Raw genomic sequence first — 21,767 nt, 5'->3', positions numbered from 1 at the left:
ACTCTTCTTCCTCTCTGTGCAAACTCGGGATTGGATAGACCCAATATTTCCTTTCTTTTTCTCTTTTTAAGAAGAGAGAGGACAACTAAATCATGCTCACTGCTTGAAGACTCCATTTTGTATTGTTTTGTGAATTTTTTTCGTAACGGATTCATTAATACGCATCGGACTCAGTGTGCAAGGTCTCTGTGTGTGACGAATTTTTAGTATCACAAATACGAAAAAACGCATACGAAAATTTCAGACTCAGTGTACAAAGACCAGTGATATTAAAATAGGCAAATCTAATCAGAAGCTATTAGCATTTTTTGGGACAGTGCCACAAGGTTTCAGTTCTTTTAGGACATGATGCTGAAGACACTTATCGAGTTTCATAACAATACGCTAATGTGTTCGTAAAATTCGAAATGGAAGATGCCCAAAATTACAGATATGGGCTGATATACCCAAAAAATTGGGTACTGAGTTAAATACCCAATTATCAATAACAAATAACAAAAATATAAATCATTACACAATAGAGTTATTGAAAGATCTGTTAAATTCACAGTGGCAACCTCTGAGCAGTTAGTTTAAATACCATAAAAACATTGGCATGCATCAAAATCATTAGTAAGCGATGGATTGGGACAGTTATACCATTGGGCCTGCTACATATGAGATTTTTAATAAGAGTTACACTCAGATGCTGTCAGACCCTGTTACAGTGGGGAAAGTCAGGGTGTTTCATTGGGTGAAGTCTGTCACTTCAAGACGTTTACAACAAATGCCTCGTCAGTAGGTTGGGGCACAGTTTCGAAGGTTTTTCTTCATGTCTGACATTTAAGGCTGTCATGTGATCATGAGGATGGACAATATGCCCGTTGTCACGTATATGAACAAACCCAGTGACCCCTTTGGACTGAGGGCCACTTGTATGACTTCCCAATGAATCAGAGTAGATCAGCTTTTCCAGACCCGGGCACCATGTGGAATGTGGAAACTTTGGGTTTGTCCTTTTAACAGAGATCTTCGATTAGTTGTGGTTTTTTGTCAGTGATTATGGAGACCATTTTGAATGCAAGAGGTCCTTCTTCAAGGAGGCTCTATGTTTTCAAGTGGTCGGTTATTTGCGTCATGGTGCAGAGAGCACAGTTTAGATCCGGTTCATTCCTTTAGGAGCGTTTTACTGTGGGCACAGCCATAGCTACACTTAAGGTGTATGTTAGAGGCGATTGCTGCTGAACCTACACCAGTTTCTTTGTGTTTCTTTGAAAAGGCATTCACTTGTTTCTCTTTTCATGTGTGGGATTAGACTGCCAAGACCTTTATATCTTGCTTGTGTTCCTTCTGGAACTTATCTGTAGTCCTAGAAGGTTTAACTGGGCCTCCTTTTGAACCGCTCAAGTCAGCTTCAGACAGAATTCTGACTCTTGAGATGGTTTTGTTGTTGGCTTTGACATTTCTTAAGAGGATTGATTTACAGGTTTGTTGGGGGGGGGGGGGGGGGGGGGCTCATGATACTAAAAGTGTTGTTTCTTCTCAGCCTTTATCTAAGGGGGTGTCCTTAGAGGACATTTGTGTGGCAGACTGGGCAGGCTGTGTTTGCACCACTAGCCAACAAGTTAATGTGATTCTATATGGGCTTCAGGCAATGCTTTGTTTGTTTGTTTAATTATTTAACATTTATTAAAGATTTCTGTAAGCATATTGTGTAGTTGTGCTTAGAGTGTAAAACGTGCTTCAATTGTTTCATTTGTGAAAATGCAATGAAACTTGCCGAAGTAAGCAGACATATTTTTTTGGCCAAGCTATTATACAAAGCTTACACTTATTATTCCCAGCCTATAATTCAGTCAATCACTGTGGCAGGTGTTAGCTGTATTATTAGTTATTTTGTGGGTTTTAGTGAAATTTGCTAAGCGGAAATAGCTGTTCACTGCAAGCAAGGATTAAAACTACGCGGGATTATTATTAAAATGGCTAAATCTGTTCAATTGACTTTGGATATTGCTCGATTGCTGGATTTGAACGGTCACAATGTCAGCAGAATTATTGCAGAAACCAAACAAAATAATAATTAAATAATTGCTTTAAAAACACACAGATATTTAAAAGGTTGCGACGGTCAAATAAGACTTTTTGACAGAAGGTTGAAAATCACTTCGCGTGACAGCTTCAAAATAACTTCCAAAGTCTTGGGTGAGACATGCAATTGTGATTGACTTCCAGTTTCATCTCGCACTGCAAGGCGAGTATTGAGTATCTGTTTGGAGATTGAACATGTAATTTCTAACACAGTAACAGTCCCAAACAGTGTTTTCTTCTTCCCAGTTTTTCATACTCATCATATTTGAATGGTTTAATCGAACTTGTAGGGTCATTAAAAGTATATTGTGCAATATTGGTTGGTTAATAAAATGTCTAGGTTACATATGCACCCTGGTTCCCTGAGAAGAGATGCTGTGTCATGGAGTTGACACTGTGGGGACGCCATCAGCGTGACCGGTGTCTGAAGCATGTGTAAACACACGCCAAAAAAATCATTGACAGACGCCAGTCTATGACGTCACACATGGAATGCCCGTGAGTATAAAAAAGTGCCTGTAATACATGCCATCAACTCTTTTGTCTGAAGAAAACGTGCAGGCAAGACGCTTAGGGAACTATGGTTACATTCGTAACGCTCCCTTTTGACGGTTGGCGGTATGGAGAACCAGTACCCACTATGCCATGCTGTGAGAATGCCTGCCTTACTAAGCTTTGAATATGTACAGACATAATGGGCATAGCATAAAGAAAACGTGCAGGCAAGACGCTTAGGGAACTATGGTTACATTCGTAACGCTCCCTTTTGACGGTTGGCGGTATGGAGAACCAGTACCCACTATGCCATGCTGTGAGAATGCCTGCCTTACTAAGCTTTGAATATGTACAGACATAATGGGCATAGCATAAATTGACCCTACGTATTACTTAGCCGGTGTCAGAGTGTGTCAACCCCAAGGTCCAATCCAAAATGACTCGTATAGACTGTATAGTGGCGCCACTCCCTAAGCCAATATCTTCCAATAGTAGAAGATACCCAAGCTTCTATGCTCTATAGCAAGGGAAGTCCTGGCCTTTACAACCTTCCTCCCTCCTTTGGGGGACAGGGGTCAGCCTTATAAGGACGTAAGAGCAGAGATCTAAGAAAAATGTCTCAGCTATGTCAAAGCCCTTAGTTGATTAACTCCCTTTGGTAGGCTACTCCCTATGACTTTCGATATTACCACTACTTCCAGGGGGAGAATGCAACCCTCAACTTCATCAGAAGGGAGGCAAACAGAAGAGCGGCATAGTATAAATACCATCGACTCTTTCCATAAAAACTCAACCTCTAGGGAAACCGCAGGGGAGCTTCAGCTCTACTTGGATTCTGCATTTACTTATGCCAGCATGCATTCAGATTCCTGTTTATCCCAACCAAACCTGCTCCAGTCCTGTGCCGATTCAGTAATGGTTACTTTCAAATCCTCCCTCAAGAGGGGGCCATGAATGATAATGTAAGGTCCATATATTGAGGTCCTCTACATTCTATGAATCCGATGCTGGACCTTAGTCCCAGATGAGCATGCTGAACTACAGCATTTCTATAGACCAGAAAAGGCAGCACCTTCCGGCAGCACTACTCTGTGGAATTGCAAAGCCCCATAGACCTGTCTTGCCTCCGCATATGCCTTGCCATGAGCCACAAGGTGTTTAGCAGAGGAGGTGACTTATTTGATAACATCTGCCTCTACTCTGCCCACCTGCGATGCCACGATCGAAGCCGCTGTTCTGCTTTAGCAGACATGGGGCCTGAACCGCGAAATACAAAGACCTGACTTTTATCCCACAAGGAAAAAGTCAAGCTCCCTCATCGCAGCTCAATACAGCGAGCACGTTCAGCTCCCTTGAGAGCCAAACAATCTTTTTCATTGGCAAGGCAAGAGCCTTGGAAAAAAAAGGATTCTGCACCAGGGTAGAGATGGCTGGGCTTCATTGAGTTTCGCTGTTCACACAGACCTCTCAACACGCGAATTGTTCGACTACATGGGAGAGATTATATGAGCTGAATACAAATTCCTCCATTGTCTTGACACCTCAATGTGGAGATCTAGGAGGAATAAAAAGGCTCACAAACTTATATGCGGGACAGCAAAGGAAGGCAGATTATTAATAACACCTGCCTCAACTCTCTCTGCATCTAATTCCATAGAATTAGACATGCCACATTAATCAGTCAGGTTGGAAGCGGCCAAAGTGCTGCCTCCTGAACCAACATGAAAGCAACAGAGCTAGTAGGAGAAGCCCAAAAGGGAAAAATTTCCCATCAGACTCCTCCCACACTCCACCTACAATCCCAGCAGTCGATTCCGCCCTGCTGCTTCGATGGCCGTGGGACCCGAACCGCGAGGTGTAGATGCTCGTCTCTCATTCCTCAAGAGAGAGTCAAGCATGGGTGGAGTTTCCCACAGCGAACAAATCACAAAGAATGCATTCAACTCCCCCGAGAGCCGGCTCCTGAAGACAAAAAAGCTGATGATGTGTATTACAGGTGCCCTTTTATACTCATGTGTCATGTTATGGACTGCCATCTGCCAATGATTTGTTGGCGTGTGTTTACACATGCTTCAGACACCGGTCACACTGATGGCGTTCCCATAGTGTCAACTCCATAACGCAGCATCGAAGTTGAAAAATGTTTGTTTATATCATGTTTTTCATAATGCATATGCTTTCAATAATATCTTTCCTTTTCATGTATGAGAGGATAATAAGATTATTGTTGCTAGATTTGCTCCATTTCAGTCAGTTATGCAGTACCACAACAGCACAATGAGAAATGCATCATTATCTGGTTGCATATTTATAATAAGGTCTCATTTTTATGTTTCACTGCACCTAACTGCAGAAAAGGAAGCCTAACTCTGCAGAAGTTGCGATGGTGAGATGTGCTAGTTATAACAAAACCATTATTCACTTAATTCTCTAGTTACTAGTTTTGTAGTTCTCTTCGGTATAGTTCAGTGTTTAGATGTAGACTGAAAACCTTTCCAGCTGTATATTTATATGAGCCCATCCTTTATTTTGTAAAATTGTGTATTTTACTTGAAAATGTTGCAAGTTATAACAGCTCAACCTGAAATGTTATTAACATATTTGTAGTCAATTACACATTAATAGAAGATTGTGGGTTTTGAATGCAACAGTAGTTAAAAAAAAAACACTGTAAATTTACCCTGCGGGGTTTAATATGCTCTTTTTTTTCTTTAACATTTGGGCTGCTCTACTTGTGTAGAACATCCATGTTTTTAATATCACAAGGACCCAAGGCATAATACCCGTGAAATGTAGTACATGTCTGCTTCATATCCTCTGTGGTTTTCTGATATTTTTTTGGGTTTACATTGATCTTAACATCAAAATAGGGGCAAGTTTAATTGGCTTAAGAAGAATGAAACATGATTATTACTGAAGCTGAAATACTATATTCAGGGTTACCTTCAGTTCAGTTTGATTCCAGTCTCTGTAGGGAACACTCTACGTACTTAATTGGGCTGTTTGTCTTGAAAACACATGATGCCAATGAAAAGTCTTTGCTGCTTCATGCTGTTTCATGATCTAGTTGTATATACATGAACTCATCTATAGGATTATTCTCTTAGGAGTCTTTCTTTTTTCTTTTTGTTCTCTGAGTCACACTTTTATGCCTGTTAAACTTTTGTGGCATTTAATTAACTTCTCATTTCCACAGCATAATTGTGAAAAATGCCATTTTGCATAAATGACAGTTACCATCTGATTATTTGACAGTCCATTTTGCTGTAGTTGAGGAATAGTTAATTGTTGTCAAGGGATATCATTATGATAAAATATGCTAATTAACTATTCCCTCAACATCCAGGTAATGCAAGCTGTGTAATTTCAGTGATTTAGATGAATGTAATTTGACATTTCCTCTTCCCTTGCTGGTCTAAAGCTTTGCTTGTGTGCCTCTGTCCCTTCCCACATATAGATCAACAACAAAACCAACGTAATCACCAGCCCTAAAGATCCCGCCCCCTCTCCTGCTCTGGTACTTTGTCTTATGACTGTTTGTCAGTGGCTTTTTCTTACCATTGGCTTCACACTTCTCATTTTTCAATCTTACTTTTTTCTTTGTTAGCACTCTGTTCAATTCATGTTCACTTATGAAATCCTGCATTAAAATAATGCAGTCAGTCAAATAATTAGCAATGTCTTCTGAAAGTGTGACTGTTTATTGTTCCACAGCTTTTTGGGTTTTTTTTGCGAAGTAAGTATGGAACATTTGATTTCAAGTGTGGCCTATTTAATATGTCGAGTAATTGTAACAACTGCCGTGACATAAATTTGTACAGTGGACTAGAGTGCTGAATGAGGTCTGATTTTGTACGTATTACACTTAAATAAACTTATAAATAAGCACATGTGTTTATAAATTCTTAAATATGTAACTGTTTTTTATATATTTACACTATTTCATGATTTTATTAGAAGGTGCTTAAAATGCTTAATCAGATGAAATGTTTGAATGCAACGTATATGATTTTCTCCGCCTGTTTGTGGATTTGACATACTAATAATTTAGTATGTAGTTTCGTAAGGGTTTTGAGCTTGTTAATGATTACCATTTTTATGTTCTTAAAATTTTGGGAGGTTCATTTCATACGTTGCTTAAAGCCTCTCCATGTACTCGTGTGTTTGCTAACTGAGAATTCTTTCCTTGTGCATACATGAACTAACCACATTTTCACACGCATCACTGAACACGCATGTTAAGATGTAAACACCTGCGGTTTTCCTCCAGCGGACGAAAAATCTTAACATTGGACAGAAGTTTGTGACATCATATTTCCGCATCAGAATGTCGTAGAGACTTGGGGGTGGGCTCATATCACTCAGCCTAGCAAGCAGCCAATAAATGGTGACATTCCTAGCCATGCCATAGCAACCAGTTACAGCACCCTAGAAACCACCCCATAGACTTCCAATGAAAGAGAATGAGATGGATATCTCTGGATCAGAACATTGTAGAGACATGGGGGTTGTGTCTTTTGACCCAGACTGTCAGTAAGCTTTAGGCTTCATCCTGCCAAATGTCTATCCACACCCTAGCAACCATTTAGAGAACCCTAGAAACCTTATAGCAACATAAACAAGCCATATCTCAACACCAGAACATTGTATGGACATTGGCTCTCTAGCAATCAGGCAGAAGATCTTAGTAACTGCCCAGTGACGAGTTTTGCCACTGCAAGCACCACTCACATTTTCTTCAAAACATGTACATATGTAGTTATTATTATTATTATTATTAGAATGGTGCCATATTTTAGAATAATAATCAAGTCTGAAATAACACAAATGAAGGTATTAGAATTATGCAGTGACCAAAAATATTACATAAATCAAAACCGTCTCACATTCAGCCTTTCTTTGTTTAGATTCCAGCTCTTCTTTTCTCAAACTGCTTCACAAGATGATTTTAATCGTCTGTTAGCTGTGTTTCCTTCATGATTCCGTCGAAACTCATCGATTGTTTTTTAAAGGAATTTATATATTGGCACAATTACATTTGTCTACAAATATAATGTCATTGAAGCACAAGCTATTAACATCAACAGTGTTTAATTTGATAAGCTAAGCATGAGTAACAAATTCAGTCGAGTTTATCCAAAGTTTTAGCTGATCAGTCTACCTCATTATTTCTTAATAATTTGGTACTGCACTGTATGTGGGTAAAACATCAGTAGAAAAAAAGGAAAAGGTATTAGTAATTTTCTGCCATACATTATCTGTTAAGTTTACAAACATTTTCTTTAACCCTAACCCTAAAGATAATACAATGCATAATTCCAAATATGGATAAAAAACCTGTAAAATATCAGTTAAGATTGAATGAAGGTTTTAAATTCTCCAATACTTCCTTGTTTTACTGCATGCTTCTTCTTTTTTTGGCTGAGTATCCTGTACTGTTGCTTTAGTGAAAATGTTCTGTAGTAATTAACCATATTCCCATCTCACAATTACATAACCAATTGTCTAAACTACTATGCTCTTCTTCTTTTCTAAAGTTCACCAAGCTTTGTTAGAGAAAGTTACTTTATAATATCCAAAAACTGTAATTCACAGAATGACAAAAATTAATAGAAAATAAAGCAGCACTTTGTTTGACCTCCTGAGGTTGACGGTCAGCCTTTTCTGAAGGTTAAGCACTATTTGTTTAAAAAGTTTCAGGACACATTTTGTACCATATTTGTGTAAAGTGTCAGTCAGCTGAGCACATTCAGGACGGTTACATCTAGACATGCTTGGTGTCCTTTAACCCTTCAACTCTCTGCTGCTTATTCTGATCTCTTGTTGTTCTGTTTTATCTTCCTTTCTCTCTCCACGCACATCTCTCTGTCAGGAGCCTCAAACTACTGTTATCCACAATCCCACTGATGGAAACAAGGTATTCAGTGTTCATGAGGATTGAGTGATCTTGAAATATTAAGATAAAAGGGCTATAACGGGCTTATTTTTACTGCATCTGTTGTCTTTTATCACAGACAATAACTGACAATTCAAATAATTCAGTTCGTAAAGTTAATAATATGTATATTTTTGTCAATACAATGAAAGTCAGTGAGGACCAGTACATTGCCAATGACTCTTAATTTCATCAAAACTCATAGGTGTTTTTATGCTCAGGTAATCAACAGTATACTGCAAATACTGTTCATACACTGACAGAAAAATGTAGACATTAAGTTGAAACCCAGAAAAATCCTTGTGCTTCCAGCCAGACTTTATTTCTACATTGATTTATTCAGTGTAGGATACAGTGACAAGAGCAGGTTTGTGAACCCTTTGAAAATATCTGGATTTCTGCTCTCATCAAATGTGGTCTGATCTTCATCTAATAGGCCATTTGCACTGCATCGTTTTCAACTAAAAACTTTTCAACTTGGCCGTTCATTTACACAACAATGGCGTTTTGGGGGCCTGAAAACTCAAACTTTTGAAAACAGGTTTCAAAGTGCAAGTTTCTTAAAACGATATCATTATCATCGCTATAGGCGCGTAGTGTTTCTATACAAAGTGATGTCGCCATCTACTGGCCTGACATGCCTAATACAGCATTTTTAGTTGATCCGTGTGAACGGGGATCGTTTTGACAACGTTGTCGTCTGTACGCGAAAAACACCAAGGAAAAACTTTTCAGTTTTTAATACATCGTTGTTGTGTAAACGTGCCCTAAGTCAATTATAGACAAACACTATCTGACTTAACTAATGACATAAACAGTTCTTCTCAAAACTGTATTGAAGGCATTGAGTGATCATTGACAGGACAGGCTGGAGAGTGAACTTCTGTGTTATGACTTCTCCAATAGCTGAACGTTGAAGAGTCAATTAAGCAGATCAGATTGGAAGTGTACAGGTGCCTTGCCTTCTCGTAATAGTCCAAATTAATAAATAAATAGACCAACAGTGCGGAGGGTGCCGGGAACAATCACAGCATCATTAAAACACCCTTATAATCAGCTACAGAAAACGTTTAGTGGAGGTTTTGCTGCTTATGGAGGATTCACTTACTTTCTCCACTTACTAAAGTTGTTTGTGTTTTATTAGTTTAGTCAGATTGTGCTTGTCTGTAACTGTAAGGTCTTGTTTCCACCTGGTATTATGATACATTTTCATCGATCCAATCACAAGTACACGACGCTAAATACAGGAGTAAACAGGGTCTAAAACGTTTTGAGCTTGTCCACTTTCGACCACTTCCAGAGGTAGTGGAAAACGCATTCAACGCGATTGCTTTCGTAGACGCTCATGTGATCGAACGCTTTCAAACAGCCACAAAACGCCGCCTACTAACGTGTAAACATTACAGGAAGTGCTCTAGCCAGACGGGATTTAATCTTTGTCGGCTGAAGACCCAAGTTTGGTTTAAAGATGATAAACGTGCCAAGCACAATGTTTTCTCACCATTCCTGATTTCTAATAAAGAGCAGAAACGAAAGCTGATGCTCTCTGTATGTTTTTCCGTCATCTCCAAGTGTTTATATGTAAACTGTGCGAGCTTATTTTGTTCATTAGATGGAAAGATCTGAAAAAACCCATACATTTACCTACCCATAGACCCTCCCCAGGGTCAGAAGTGGTCAAAAAGAGACGGATTAAAACACCAGGTGTAAACGGGAATTTGTCTCCCTTGTCTACTTGTGATCCCATCGACCAAAACGCATCATAATACCAGGTGTAAACAGAAGTTAAATTAAGATTAGACCACATTTAATAAGTAATAAATGCAGAAATCCAGAAATTTTCAAACAGTTCACAAACTTGTTTGTGCCACTGTATGATTGACAAGGCATCATATACAATACAATCTCCATTATACTTGTGTTTATCTTTGTGTTTAACTGAGGGCTTCAGATGAGTGTCTCAGTAGTTCAGTTCACTTTATACAGTGGAAATACATTTTGTTCTTGCTTGGTTAGGAAATGAAACACAACGCCACATGATATCCAAATGTCATAATCTTATACATTTCTGGGTCAATCATCATATCAACATACATGTCCTATTCAGATCAATTTTAATAAAACGGATAAAGTCAGAGATACTACAGTGTGGAATAAGGTTTGAACCGCTTGAAAGGGCGTTACCATTTCTCTGACTATTTTTACTTATCATTTAACATTTATTTATATTCCTTCCTTCGTTCATATGTTTGTTCTCTTTCAGGAGTCATCAGAGAGTGCCAACACCACCATTGAAGATGAGGACATTAAAGGTACAGTTGAATCTTAACAGACTTCAGTTGTGCGATGTAAGATCAGTTAGTACTCTGTGGTCCAACCTGTTATTGCTTTACATTTATATTCATATTCCCCACTTTAGTGAACAGTAGAAGGGTCATTCTCAGACAGGAAACATTGTCATTTGTGCTTCAAAACTTTAGAATTCTTAAGAAATATTTCATTTGAAAAGACTGAACTTTTCTGCCTCAGGCCTAAAGTACCAGAGTTGTAACCACCGTAGACATTAAGGAACAACCATAGGGAAATACTGTGACATGCTATAACAGTGAAACATACAGAATGAACATGACAGATCACCTGTTTCCTGCAGTATTATTAGTTTGGCCCACCCTACCCTATAATTTGTGGTCACGGTTGGTGAATATCTGTGGAGATGAAGCTGCTTATTTTAAGCTTTCTTCTCACACGCCTTCTTTCTGTTCCTCTTTTTTTGCTATCATGAGCTTTGAAGTTAGTGTCCCTTAAATGCAACTTGTCTAAATATGTGTAGATTAGATTGTGTGACATATGCGGGTGGTCATGTGACTGTTTGTGTGTGCGTTTGTGTCATGATATTTAATGGTATTTTCAGTTATTCATTCTGATTCTAAACAGCAAGTTGTATAAGGGTGAATCTCATTACACCTGTTATATTTCACCACAAAGAAATACATTTTGCTTAAAGAAGATTTTTTTGTACATGCAAATCCCCACTCACAGGAAAGAAAAAAAAAAATTCTGCCAAACCTCTGGACTGTAAAAGTATGAACTAGGGGTTATACAGACTAATCAACTTTAATGCTCTAAGCTTTAAGCTTGACGTAGACTAGTTGCTGATCATGGCTTATAGAGGGCGCAACAGGATAATAAATCTTTGAAGTCCACTTTTACGCTCAGTTTCCATCAGTTAAAATAGCAAATAAATGTATAATCTGAGAGCTCTCCGCAAGATATGTTTGATTATACCATCTGGATGCAATACTGATAGGCTAAAAGCAAGTCGTGTGCACGATTTAGCAAATTGAGGGAACGAAATAGTAAGTCGTCCACATGATTTAACTAATTGAGGGAACGAAACAGTAAATTGTGCGCACGATTTAGCAAATCGAGGGAACAAAATACTAAATCGAGCGCACGATTTAGCAAATCGAGGGAACGAAACAGTAAATCATGCGCACGATTTAGCAAATCGAGGGAACGAAACAGTAAATCATGCGCACGATTTAGCAAATCGAGGGAACGAAATAGTAAATCGAGCACACGATTTTGCAAATCGAGGGAACGAAACAGTAAATTGTATGCACGATTTAGCAAATCGAGGGAACGAAATAGTAAATCTAAGCACACGATTTAGCAAATCGAGGGAACGAAACAGTAAATCATGCGCACGATTTAGCAAATTGAGGGAACGAAATAGTAAATCGAGCACACGATTTTGCAAATCGAGGGAACGAAACAGTAAATTGTATGCACGATTTAGCAAATCGAGGGAACGAAATAGTAAATCAAGCACACGATTTAGCAAATCGAGGGAACGAAATAGTAAATCAAGCACACGATTTAGCAAATCAAGGGAACGAAATAGTAAATTGAGCGCACAATTTAGCAAATCAAGGGAACGAAATAGTAAGTTGAGCGCCCGATTTAGCAAATCAAGGGAACGAAACAGTAAATCATGCGCACAATTTAGCAAATCGAGGGAACGAAATAGTAAATCGAGCGCACGATTTAGCAAATCGAGGGAACGAAACAGTAAATCTAAGCACACGATTTAGCAAATCGAGGGAACGAAATAGTAAATCGTTGGCACATTTTTATTTATTTTTTCTAGCATGTCATGTGCAGGGCTCCGTACTAATGCATTCATATAATCATGTAATCTTTACTGTGCTACTTCGTCTGGATCTGATTTAGAACGAGCAGAAATCTGCGAGAAATATAACGCAAAGAACTGATAAAAATAAGCTGTTACTGTATGTAGGACAATAGCCTTGTGAGCAGCGCTGTGCCGTATGCCATAGCTGTGCACAAAACGACCCGCGTAACACTTATTTGTTCATCAATGATGTCATCAGCGTCTAGTCGACGTCGACTCAACTTAGTCGTTCAACCCAGTATGAACTACAAAAATGATGCCATTGGTTCTTGTGTGTCTTGTGAACCAAACACCATGATGTCAAACCTGTGAAGAACAACTTTTTTAAAATGTATTTTCAAGGGAGATGTTTCTGTGCCATTTTTCATTCCTTTGCCTTTTTTTCATTCATGTCTGTTTTCAGGGGGTGTAAATGTGTTATTCATCTTCCATGTCATTTCTACTCATTTTATCCTTTTTTTCCCTTCTTTTTAACAACCTTACTTCCCTGCTTCTTGCCCTCCCACTGTCAATCCATGTCTAAGTTTATTTGCTTCCCCATCCATCCATTTATCCTTCCCTTGATGTTCTTCCAATATAAATAAATCCTCCACATTTACTCGGAGCAGTGTACCGCCTGCCTGCCGCTCCATCTAGAATGTACAAGCGTGAACAATCTCATTCCCAGCAGTCTAGTTCTTCCTCTTCCTCCTCTGTCTCCTGCTGCTGGTACCTCCCAAACATGTGGCCTGAGGAAGTCTGCTGTAACCGCATTCTCAAAGCCCTCCTGGCTCTCTACCTGCTTGTTTTCCTATTGGCCTTTTTGGCGTTCCTCTACGTCAACTCAACAGCCGATTGTGGCCAGACCATTAATCCCAAGGCTGCTCCCAAAAGATCTCAGCTAATCCAGAGCCACATCACCATTCAGTGTAAGTGCCAGGGGAGGGAGACAGGAAGTCAATGCACACCTTTAAAATAGTGTACACTGATAGCTGAACCAACACAATCTCACGGCAGTTCGTAACTGTTTTACATTTTGGCGAATTGGTGGCTAATTCATATGATCTCATTCATACGTTTTCATACGATATGCAACATGTATGTTTAGCGGTGGTCCTTCATGCTTACTTTTTTGTTCTAATAATCATACGTTTTTGTACAATTCACACTGTATGAAATCGCCACCTCGTAACACAGTTATGTTTTCCCATGAGATTGGCTGAACCAGCAGGCCACATGATTGCAAATAACTAAAAATTACTTAAAGCGTATGCTAAACAGACATTTTTTAAAAATGTATTATTATTATTTCTGTGATTTGCACAGATTTTACCTCAGATGTTGTTAGTTATGTCAAAGCGATATCTTATTTTTAGGTGCTAGATTCAGTTTTCTATGGAAGCTTGTTTCTGCCACAAAATAAAATAATACATAAAGTAATTGTGATTTTTTTTTTTTTTTTTTTTTTATCTCACATTTCTGACTTTTTCTTGCAATTGCAAGTTATAATGTCAGATTTGTGAGATGTAAACTTACAATTCTGTGAAATAGTCGCAATTGCGAGAAAAAAGTCAGAGAATTGAGATATAAATTCGCAATTGCGCATTATAAAGGCCATTTCTGAGTTTATATCTCGCAATTCTGACTTTTAACTCAAAATTGCGAATTTATATCTGCAATTCTGAGAAAAAAGTTAGAATTGCAGGTTTATATCAGAATTGTGAGATATAAATTTGCAATTGCATGTTATAAAGTCAATTTATGAGAAAAAATCAGCTTACAATTCTGACATTTACTCGCAGTTGTGAGTCTATATCTCACAGTTCTGTCTTTATTTCACATAATAGCAAGATATTGTGAGATAAATTTCGCAATTAAAAGTTGATATCTCGCATTGTGAGTTGAAGTTCCCGGTTATGCTTTTCTTTCATGCAATGTGTCATATAGCTGTCTGTGAATGTAAACGATACTAACGACGACGCCCCTCTGTCCTCTATGTGTATATTATAAGAAAATGAAAGTGTTTTTTGACCTTTAAAGCATGTAAACCTGTTATATTGTTTTCAAAACAAGATTAGGAACCTTTAAAATAGCATCATAGGGGCACTTTTGAGTTTTCTAATCACAGCTGAAAGAAAATGTTGTTTTGTGACTCAATCAGGAAGATTTTAAGGTGAACTCGTTTAAGTTTTTGGTCAGGTCGTGTATATCCGGAAGAATCTGCTGTAAGAATGACTCTCAGATCAAGGTTTAGCTGTATATGCAGCTCCTAAACTATGGGAGAGGTTGTTTTTTTGCAGTAATGTTTAAACATTTCATGTTCTAGAACTCCTTATTGAATCATTTTTGGAAATCCCTGAGGAGAAAATGAATGAAAAAGCTACTTCCGGAACCGAGTCTGCTGGAATCATGGGTGTCAGTCTGTGTTCATGGAATCAGATTTCGTTTTGGGTGTCCAGCATTAAACAACAGATCCAAGCAAAGAACAAAATGTCTTGTCGCCTGCTGCTGGTTAACTTTTAACTTATCATTAAAGATTACAGATTGAAAACTGCCTCTGACCGTCATCTACAGCTGCCCGAATCGCTCTCCTGTCGGCAGGCGGTCTGTTTTATGGCTTAACTTTATCACTGGGCTGCAGAAACCACTGACCACACAAACAACATCATTCCATTTTGACAGTCTATCAGGTTTTTAAATTAGTTAAAGGTAAAAAAAATTACTTCCTAGAGAGGAAATTGGTTGTAAATCAAATAGTGCATAATGTGTATATTGTGACTGAACAACAAAAATCAATTTTGCAGTTACCTTATGAGTTATGATTACCTTAATATCTTGTTTACAGTCAACTACAGTGTTTGTCTGCACTCCCATTGGTTGTGTTGCTGTTTCTTCACATTTGCATCAGTCAAATCACCAGCCCTCATGGAAAATGAATGACTTTCAGTGGCTGGACAGAGCTTTCCACTCTCTAATGCCATGTACCATTCTCTTTCTTGTCTTATTTAGAGTTTGATAAGACTGAGAGTGTTCATTTGCTGCTGTCATTTTGTCACTGTCACCAAAGCACTGAAGCGTCACTGCAAACATCTGGTTTTGTCTCTCATTTTGATTGTAAAGTGTCCCTTGAGCTGCAGGTGTGCAGTAAGTCGTTTAAGGAGCATTACTGCCCTCTAGTGGCAACAAAAATAACTGCACAGTCAATTCAGTTCCACAGTCTGACTGGAATTTTCCACCTAAGAAGATCTGTAATAACTGAAGATGCTATCCTTCTGCATTTCCATTCATTATAATGGCAGTTGCTATATAAACCCACACCCCCAGTTCAATATTTATATTTTACAGTGAGTTTGCTGTGCTTGGTACAGTATTTTCTCTCTTCTCTTCTTTGTGTCGGTCTTCAGCGAGTCTCGTCTCTGGCCTGTGTGTGTTAACACCATGTTTACAGACTTCATAATATTTCCACACAAATGACATATTGGGAAATCATTGTAATGCAGTTTGTGTGGAAGTTCGGAACAGAGATCTGCCAAAATAAAACAAAAACCGTCCGGTTCGTGTGTTTGAAGCTTGATAAATGATAGCCTATATTCCAGGACTGTTTTCAGTTGACTGTAGGAAAGTATTAAACTTCATCCAGCGCTGAAGTGGAAAACTGGTGGAATACTGGAATGTGGTTCTGTTTTACACCAAATGATTTAATGCTCGAGTAAACAGGCTGATTGATTCCGCCTGACTCTCAAACCAATTTTGATCATTTTTCTTATCATTTTAAGTAATCATTGAGAAGAACCGACTCAAAATTAGACTTTTCCATTGTTTTTCTAGGTAAACACACACTGGACGGACGTGTATGACCATTGCGCTCGCATCTTGCATCTTTTGCAGTGTCTCGCGCATGACACAGTGTCCTAAAAAGTTAAAATCAGTTCAACTTTTAAAAAATGCATCTCAAGACCTTGCGTTTTTCCCCATTCACATTTTTTAAAGCAAAAACATGTTCTGTGTGAACGAGCCAAAATAAAAGTTAGCTGCTTTCCAACACTGATTAAACACAAATGTAATTTACAGTATGCTATTAATGATTTGAGGATTTTAATGGCTTTACAATGCAAGAATCATACAAAATTAAATAATATTACACAGGCCAGCCTTAAAATGCAAAACTGGATTTTATACAATATGAAGTCTCTGCTCCGTCAGGGCCGTAACCATCATAGACTTTGAGGGGGATAATTAGAAATGGCCAAATAGCCCCCCCATTCCCCCATTTTTAGTCTGGTCTGCCTCAGCGCTCGTCAATGTCAAAATGATTGCGACAGCCAATCAAATCAAAGTAGGCGGGGTTTACTGTTCACAGAAGCAGAGCATGACTTCCAGTGTGAAGTATCAGTTTAAACGGTTAGTTCAACCCAAAATGAAAATTCTGTCATTAATTATTCACCCTCATGTCGTTCCACACCCGTAAGACCTTCGTTCATCTTCAGAACACAAATTAAGATATTTTTGATAAAATCCGATGGCTCAGTGAGGCCTCCATTGACAGCAAGATAATCAACACTTTAAAACATGTGACTACAGTGCTTCAACCTTAATGTTATGAAGCGACGAGAATACTTTTTGTGCGCCAAAAAAACAAAATAACTTTATTCAACAATATCTAGTGATGGGTGATTTCAAAACACTGCTTCATGAAGCTTCGAAGCTTTACAAATCTTTTGTTTCGAATCAGTGGTTCGGAGCATGTATCAAACTGCCAAAGTCATGTGATTTCAGTTAACGAGGCTTCATTACGTCATAAATGTTTCGAAACGTTTCGAAATTTCAATAGTTTTGACTTTGGCAGTTTGATACACGCTCCGAACCACTGATTCGAAACAAAAGATTTGTAAAGCTTAGCGGTCTAACAGCACTCGTCAATGTCAAAATAATTGAGACGGCCAATCAAATCAAAGTAGGCGGGGTTTACTGTTCACAGAAGCAATGCGAAGCATCAGTTTAATGTTGAAAGAGAGTGAAGTAAGAGTGAAACATTTCATACATGTCAACTGTTTTACAAAAGAAATGTCAAACGACCGACGGTAACATCCAGTGATGCAAACTACTTGACTTTTATCTTAAATACGAACGTTTTGAAGGTTTACGTGATTTATGTAATGTTGTGACCAAAAATGTTTCACGTTTTTGACATATTAGCCGTACAAATAAAAGTGGATGGAATATTATTTGCAAATAGTTCAAAATGATTATTTCTCAACTAGAATTAGACCTAGAGTTTCCTTCACTATTCTATTTCTTTATGCTTTATAAAAAAATTGCTCCCCCCAATGTTCAAGACGTGGTTACGTGTTGAAGCCCCTGAACTAAACAACATACTAAATAATAACCAAAACAATTTCCACGTCAGCATTTTTGTGTTTATCTCGTAGTAACTTGATTTACACTAGTAGCTGACCAGTTCATTTCAGACAGATTTGTGAATCCGATTCAATTTAAAGAACCGATTTAAAACAGTATTTTTGTTTAAGATTACTAATGTGTTTTACACTCTTTTTTCATTTGTGTGCTTCAGCGCGGAAACAGGAGATAATTAAAGTCACAGAGCTGCTGATTGAAGCCATTAATAACGGAGATTTCGAAGCGTACACGTGAGTGTTTCTATTGCATTGCTTTTTCTTCACTCTTTTAACAATGTCTGGTCTTTTAGTTTTAATAATATGTTGATAATATTCCACAGGAAGATTTGTGACCCTGGACTGACGTCTTTTGAACCTGAAGCTCTGGGAAACCTGGTGGAGGGGACGGATTTCCACAGGTTCTACTTCGAAAACGGTAAGACGTGATGTTACGTGTTAAAGGAATAATTTAACCAAAAGTCTGTCATCATTTACATGTGTTTCCAAACCGTATGACTGTATTTCTTCCATGGAAAACACAGACAGAGCTTTTTTTCCATACTAAGAAATTGAAACAATATGCATGTTGGAGCTTGACAGACTCAATGTCTTTAAGATTTTATTACACTTACTGGTTACAATATGTAAGTTTCTGAGAAATACATGAAGTTTGTTTAGCGAGAAAAGGCTGAAAGTGACACATTAGCGTTATTGTTCCTCTCTAGCTCTCTCCAAAGGCCACAAACCCATCCACACCATCCTGCTGAACCCTCACGTACACCTGATCGGTGAGGACGCGGCGTGCATCGCTTATATAAGGCTTATATAAGGCGTACGTTTGTTGTGTGTACGTTCATTCTATGAATCACATGTACGCACATCGGAGAAATGATCGTAAGATCAAATTTAGGATGGTTTCTGCACAACATTTTATAAATGAGGCCCCTGATCTGACATTGTATGCCTGAGTTACAACAACTTCCTGTTTCGTGGCGTTAATCGCATACATTAGCACTCAGCCAAGTGTGGCATGATTTATAGTATGTTTGGTATTTCATGGCATATTCAAATATGTTTCAGGAAGTGAATTACAGTGTAAAGCATGCCATTTCCTGTTGCCAACAGGTGGCGCTATGACTAACTGAATATTGTCATGTAGATGTCTTCAGGCCAGGACTCTTATCACACAATTAAATCTCTAGGAGGAGTTCGTTAAAGTACAACTAAAGTAACAACTGAAATGGCAAAAACTGCAAAAATTTTGCAGAGAAAATTAGAAATATTTCACTTCCTGTTGGTTTTCAGATTTTGCTCCAAGAGACTTTTTTGTAGGTATTAGGCCGTTACATCTTTCTACCGAATTTCATACTTGTATGTGAAACGTAGCGCGAGGGGCACTTCGTTGAAACTTTGTAGGTGGCGCTATTGAGCCATGTTGCCACACCTAATTCTGAAACTCATATCAGATGTAAATTTTCACCACTTCTGATGCGTGTGCAAAGTTTCATGAGCTCCAACATGCATATTGTTTCAATGTCTTTAAGATTTTATTACACTTACTGGTTACAATATGTAAATTTCTGAGAAATACATGAAGTTTGTTTAGCGAGAAAAGGCTGAAAGTGACACATTAGCGTTATTGTCCCTCTCTAGCTCTCTCCAAAGGCCACAAACCCATCCACACCATCTTGCTGAACCCTCACGTACACCTGATCGGTGAGGACGCGGCGTGCATCGCTTATATAAGGCTCACCCAATACATGGACGTCAACAATATGCCTCGCACCATGCAGTCCGAGGAGACCCGTGTCTGGCACCGCCGTGACGGCAAATGGCAGAACATCCACTTCCACCGCTCCGGCTCGCCAACTGTGCCCACCAAGTGAGGTGTGTGTTTGAGTGCGTCCATGGATCCAAAACCATCGATAAAGAGCCTTTATTTTAAGAGTGTAGACTGAAAAAATAGTGGAAACCCAACCCTTAAAGAATGTCATCAATTTCAAAATTTCTATGTATAAAATTTTAATAAATAATATTTCTTTACTTTTCCAGTTAATATGGCCTTTCCCGTCAGCTGAGTGTCCGCCCAACTCATCCACGATCTTCACAGTTTGCTCGACTGCACCAGAGTCTTGTTTACATCCACTGCTGGACTGATACCGAGGGCTGGAGAGTGGTTCATATCAGGATGTGTTTGTATGCGAGTACATGTACATGTGTTGAGTATGCCGTTTACACACTAGACTCATTTATGTGAAAAGCATGTTCTTACTTAGTACTCTAATCTTTTTTAAAGGGTTGCGTCTTTTGTATAACAAAATATATGGAGCCATTTGTTAGTAATCTGTGGTGTTTGGGTACAGGGGGACTGCATTTCAGAAAATAATTATTCAGAGTTTTTTGTTGTTGTTTTAATTGGTGCTGTCAATTCGATTAATTGCGATTAATCGCATATAAACAAAAGTTTACATAGACACACACACACACACACACACATATATTATATTATATGCATACAGACAAACCTTTATGTTAGATGCAATATGTAATCACGATTAATCGATTTGAAAGCACTAATTTTAATTAAATTTGTCGTTAATGACAAATTCAGAATGGCAGATAATTTACTTATTTCTCAAAATGACAAATATATGAGCTTGCTTATGGTTTTCAGTGATGTACATTTCGTGACGTTATGTGAATTGCTATTTCTGCTTTACACTTTGGAGTATTAATAGTTTATTATTAGCACAGATAGGAAATCCAAAAATCTGACAAGCAGAAATGTTTAGTTTTATTTTCATTGTCATGCAGACAACTGGATGTGGAAAACGAATGTAACTCACACTGTACTATACCAGACACGCTCAATCTGTAAAAAACACAAAGCCAGATAAGTTTTTCCTTCTTTTTTAAATGAATTGTGTGAAATGTAGTTTTATTGCGGTATTTTAATTGGGTACGTTCTCCATTGTGACTGCTTCTCACTGGAATTTGCGGGACTCCTCAAGGAAAAATCGACAAACAGCTTTAATGAATAGTGCATGATTTTCCTCTCATAGTCATCTCTCATACACATCAGAAACCTTCCCATCCATTTCTTATATGATCCTCTGTTTTGACAGATATAGCAAACTTGGCAATGGTCAAGCAGAATAAATTCATCAAAATTCATGTTATACACACATAATTTGTTACAAAACACCCTCTGGGTTTGCTTTAGTTTCCTCATACAACATTATAGCATAATATTACTGGAGGACTTGATAGGTTTCTAAATACTTTAAAATGTCTAATAAAATGTGTGATTTCTGCAAAATGCTTGTACTGACATTATTTTGGTGTAATGGTGTTATTTGGTGTTATTTCACTGCAACTGAAGAAACACATGCAATTAAAGCTGCAAGCAGCAATGAAAGGGCCCTCGCACACGTGGCTTTAGGAAAACAGAGCACAGTGGGCAATATACATTTAATATAGGAGGACTACGTCAGTGTTTTTTTTGCCACACTTCCAGCTACCAGCTGGTGGCGCTATGACTATAACTACATTTTGGCATGTAGATGTCTTCAGGCCAGGGCACTTATTAAACACGTTGTTTGAGGCAGATTGGACATTGTATGCTTGAGTTACAACAACTTCCTGTTTCATGACGATAATAGCATGCTTTAGCGCTCAGCTAAGTGTTGCTAGCATGTTT

The 21,767-nt window shown here is 38.3% G+C and overlaps 1 protein-coding gene across 10 annotated transcripts in view; it reads left to right on the top strand.

The window, feature by feature from the left end:
- Positions 1-21,386, top strand: part of camk2d1 (calcium/calmodulin-dependent protein kinase (CaM kinase) II delta 1) — a 70,692-nt gene extending 49,306 nt beyond the window's left edge. For 2 of the 10 annotated variants that reach the window (XM_051899416.1, XM_051899415.1), the window contains exons 14-20: positions 6,020-6,079; positions 8,435-8,479; positions 10,761-10,809; positions 18,244-18,319; positions 18,409-18,503; positions 19,721-19,954; positions 20,120-21,386. In XM_051899416.1, coding sequence (XP_051755376.1) covers positions 6,020-6,079; positions 8,435-8,479; positions 10,761-10,809; positions 18,244-18,319; positions 18,409-18,503; positions 19,721-19,953 — 558 coding nt within the window. In that variant the 3' untranslated portion in view covers position 19,954; positions 20,120-21,386. Of the gene's footprint in view, positions 1-6,019; positions 6,080-8,434; positions 8,480-10,760; positions 10,810-18,243; positions 18,320-18,408; positions 18,504-18,792; positions 18,912-19,720; positions 19,955-20,119 lie in introns of those variants that run through there. The other 8 variants (XM_051899418.1, XM_051899425.1, XM_051899420.1 and 5 more) reach the window with 5 other exon arrangements.
- Positions 21,387-21,767: the final 381 nt, after the last annotated feature.

The sequence above is a fragment of the Ctenopharyngodon idella genome, chromosome 7 (assembly GCF_019924925.1).
Source record: "Ctenopharyngodon idella isolate HZGC_01 chromosome 7, HZGC01, whole genome shotgun sequence".
NCBI lineage: Eukaryota > Metazoa > Chordata > Actinopteri > Cypriniformes > Xenocyprididae > Ctenopharyngodon > Ctenopharyngodon idella.
The sequence above is the reverse complement of the archived record's forward strand: the minus strand, read 5'-3'. Positions and strand labels throughout refer to the sequence as shown.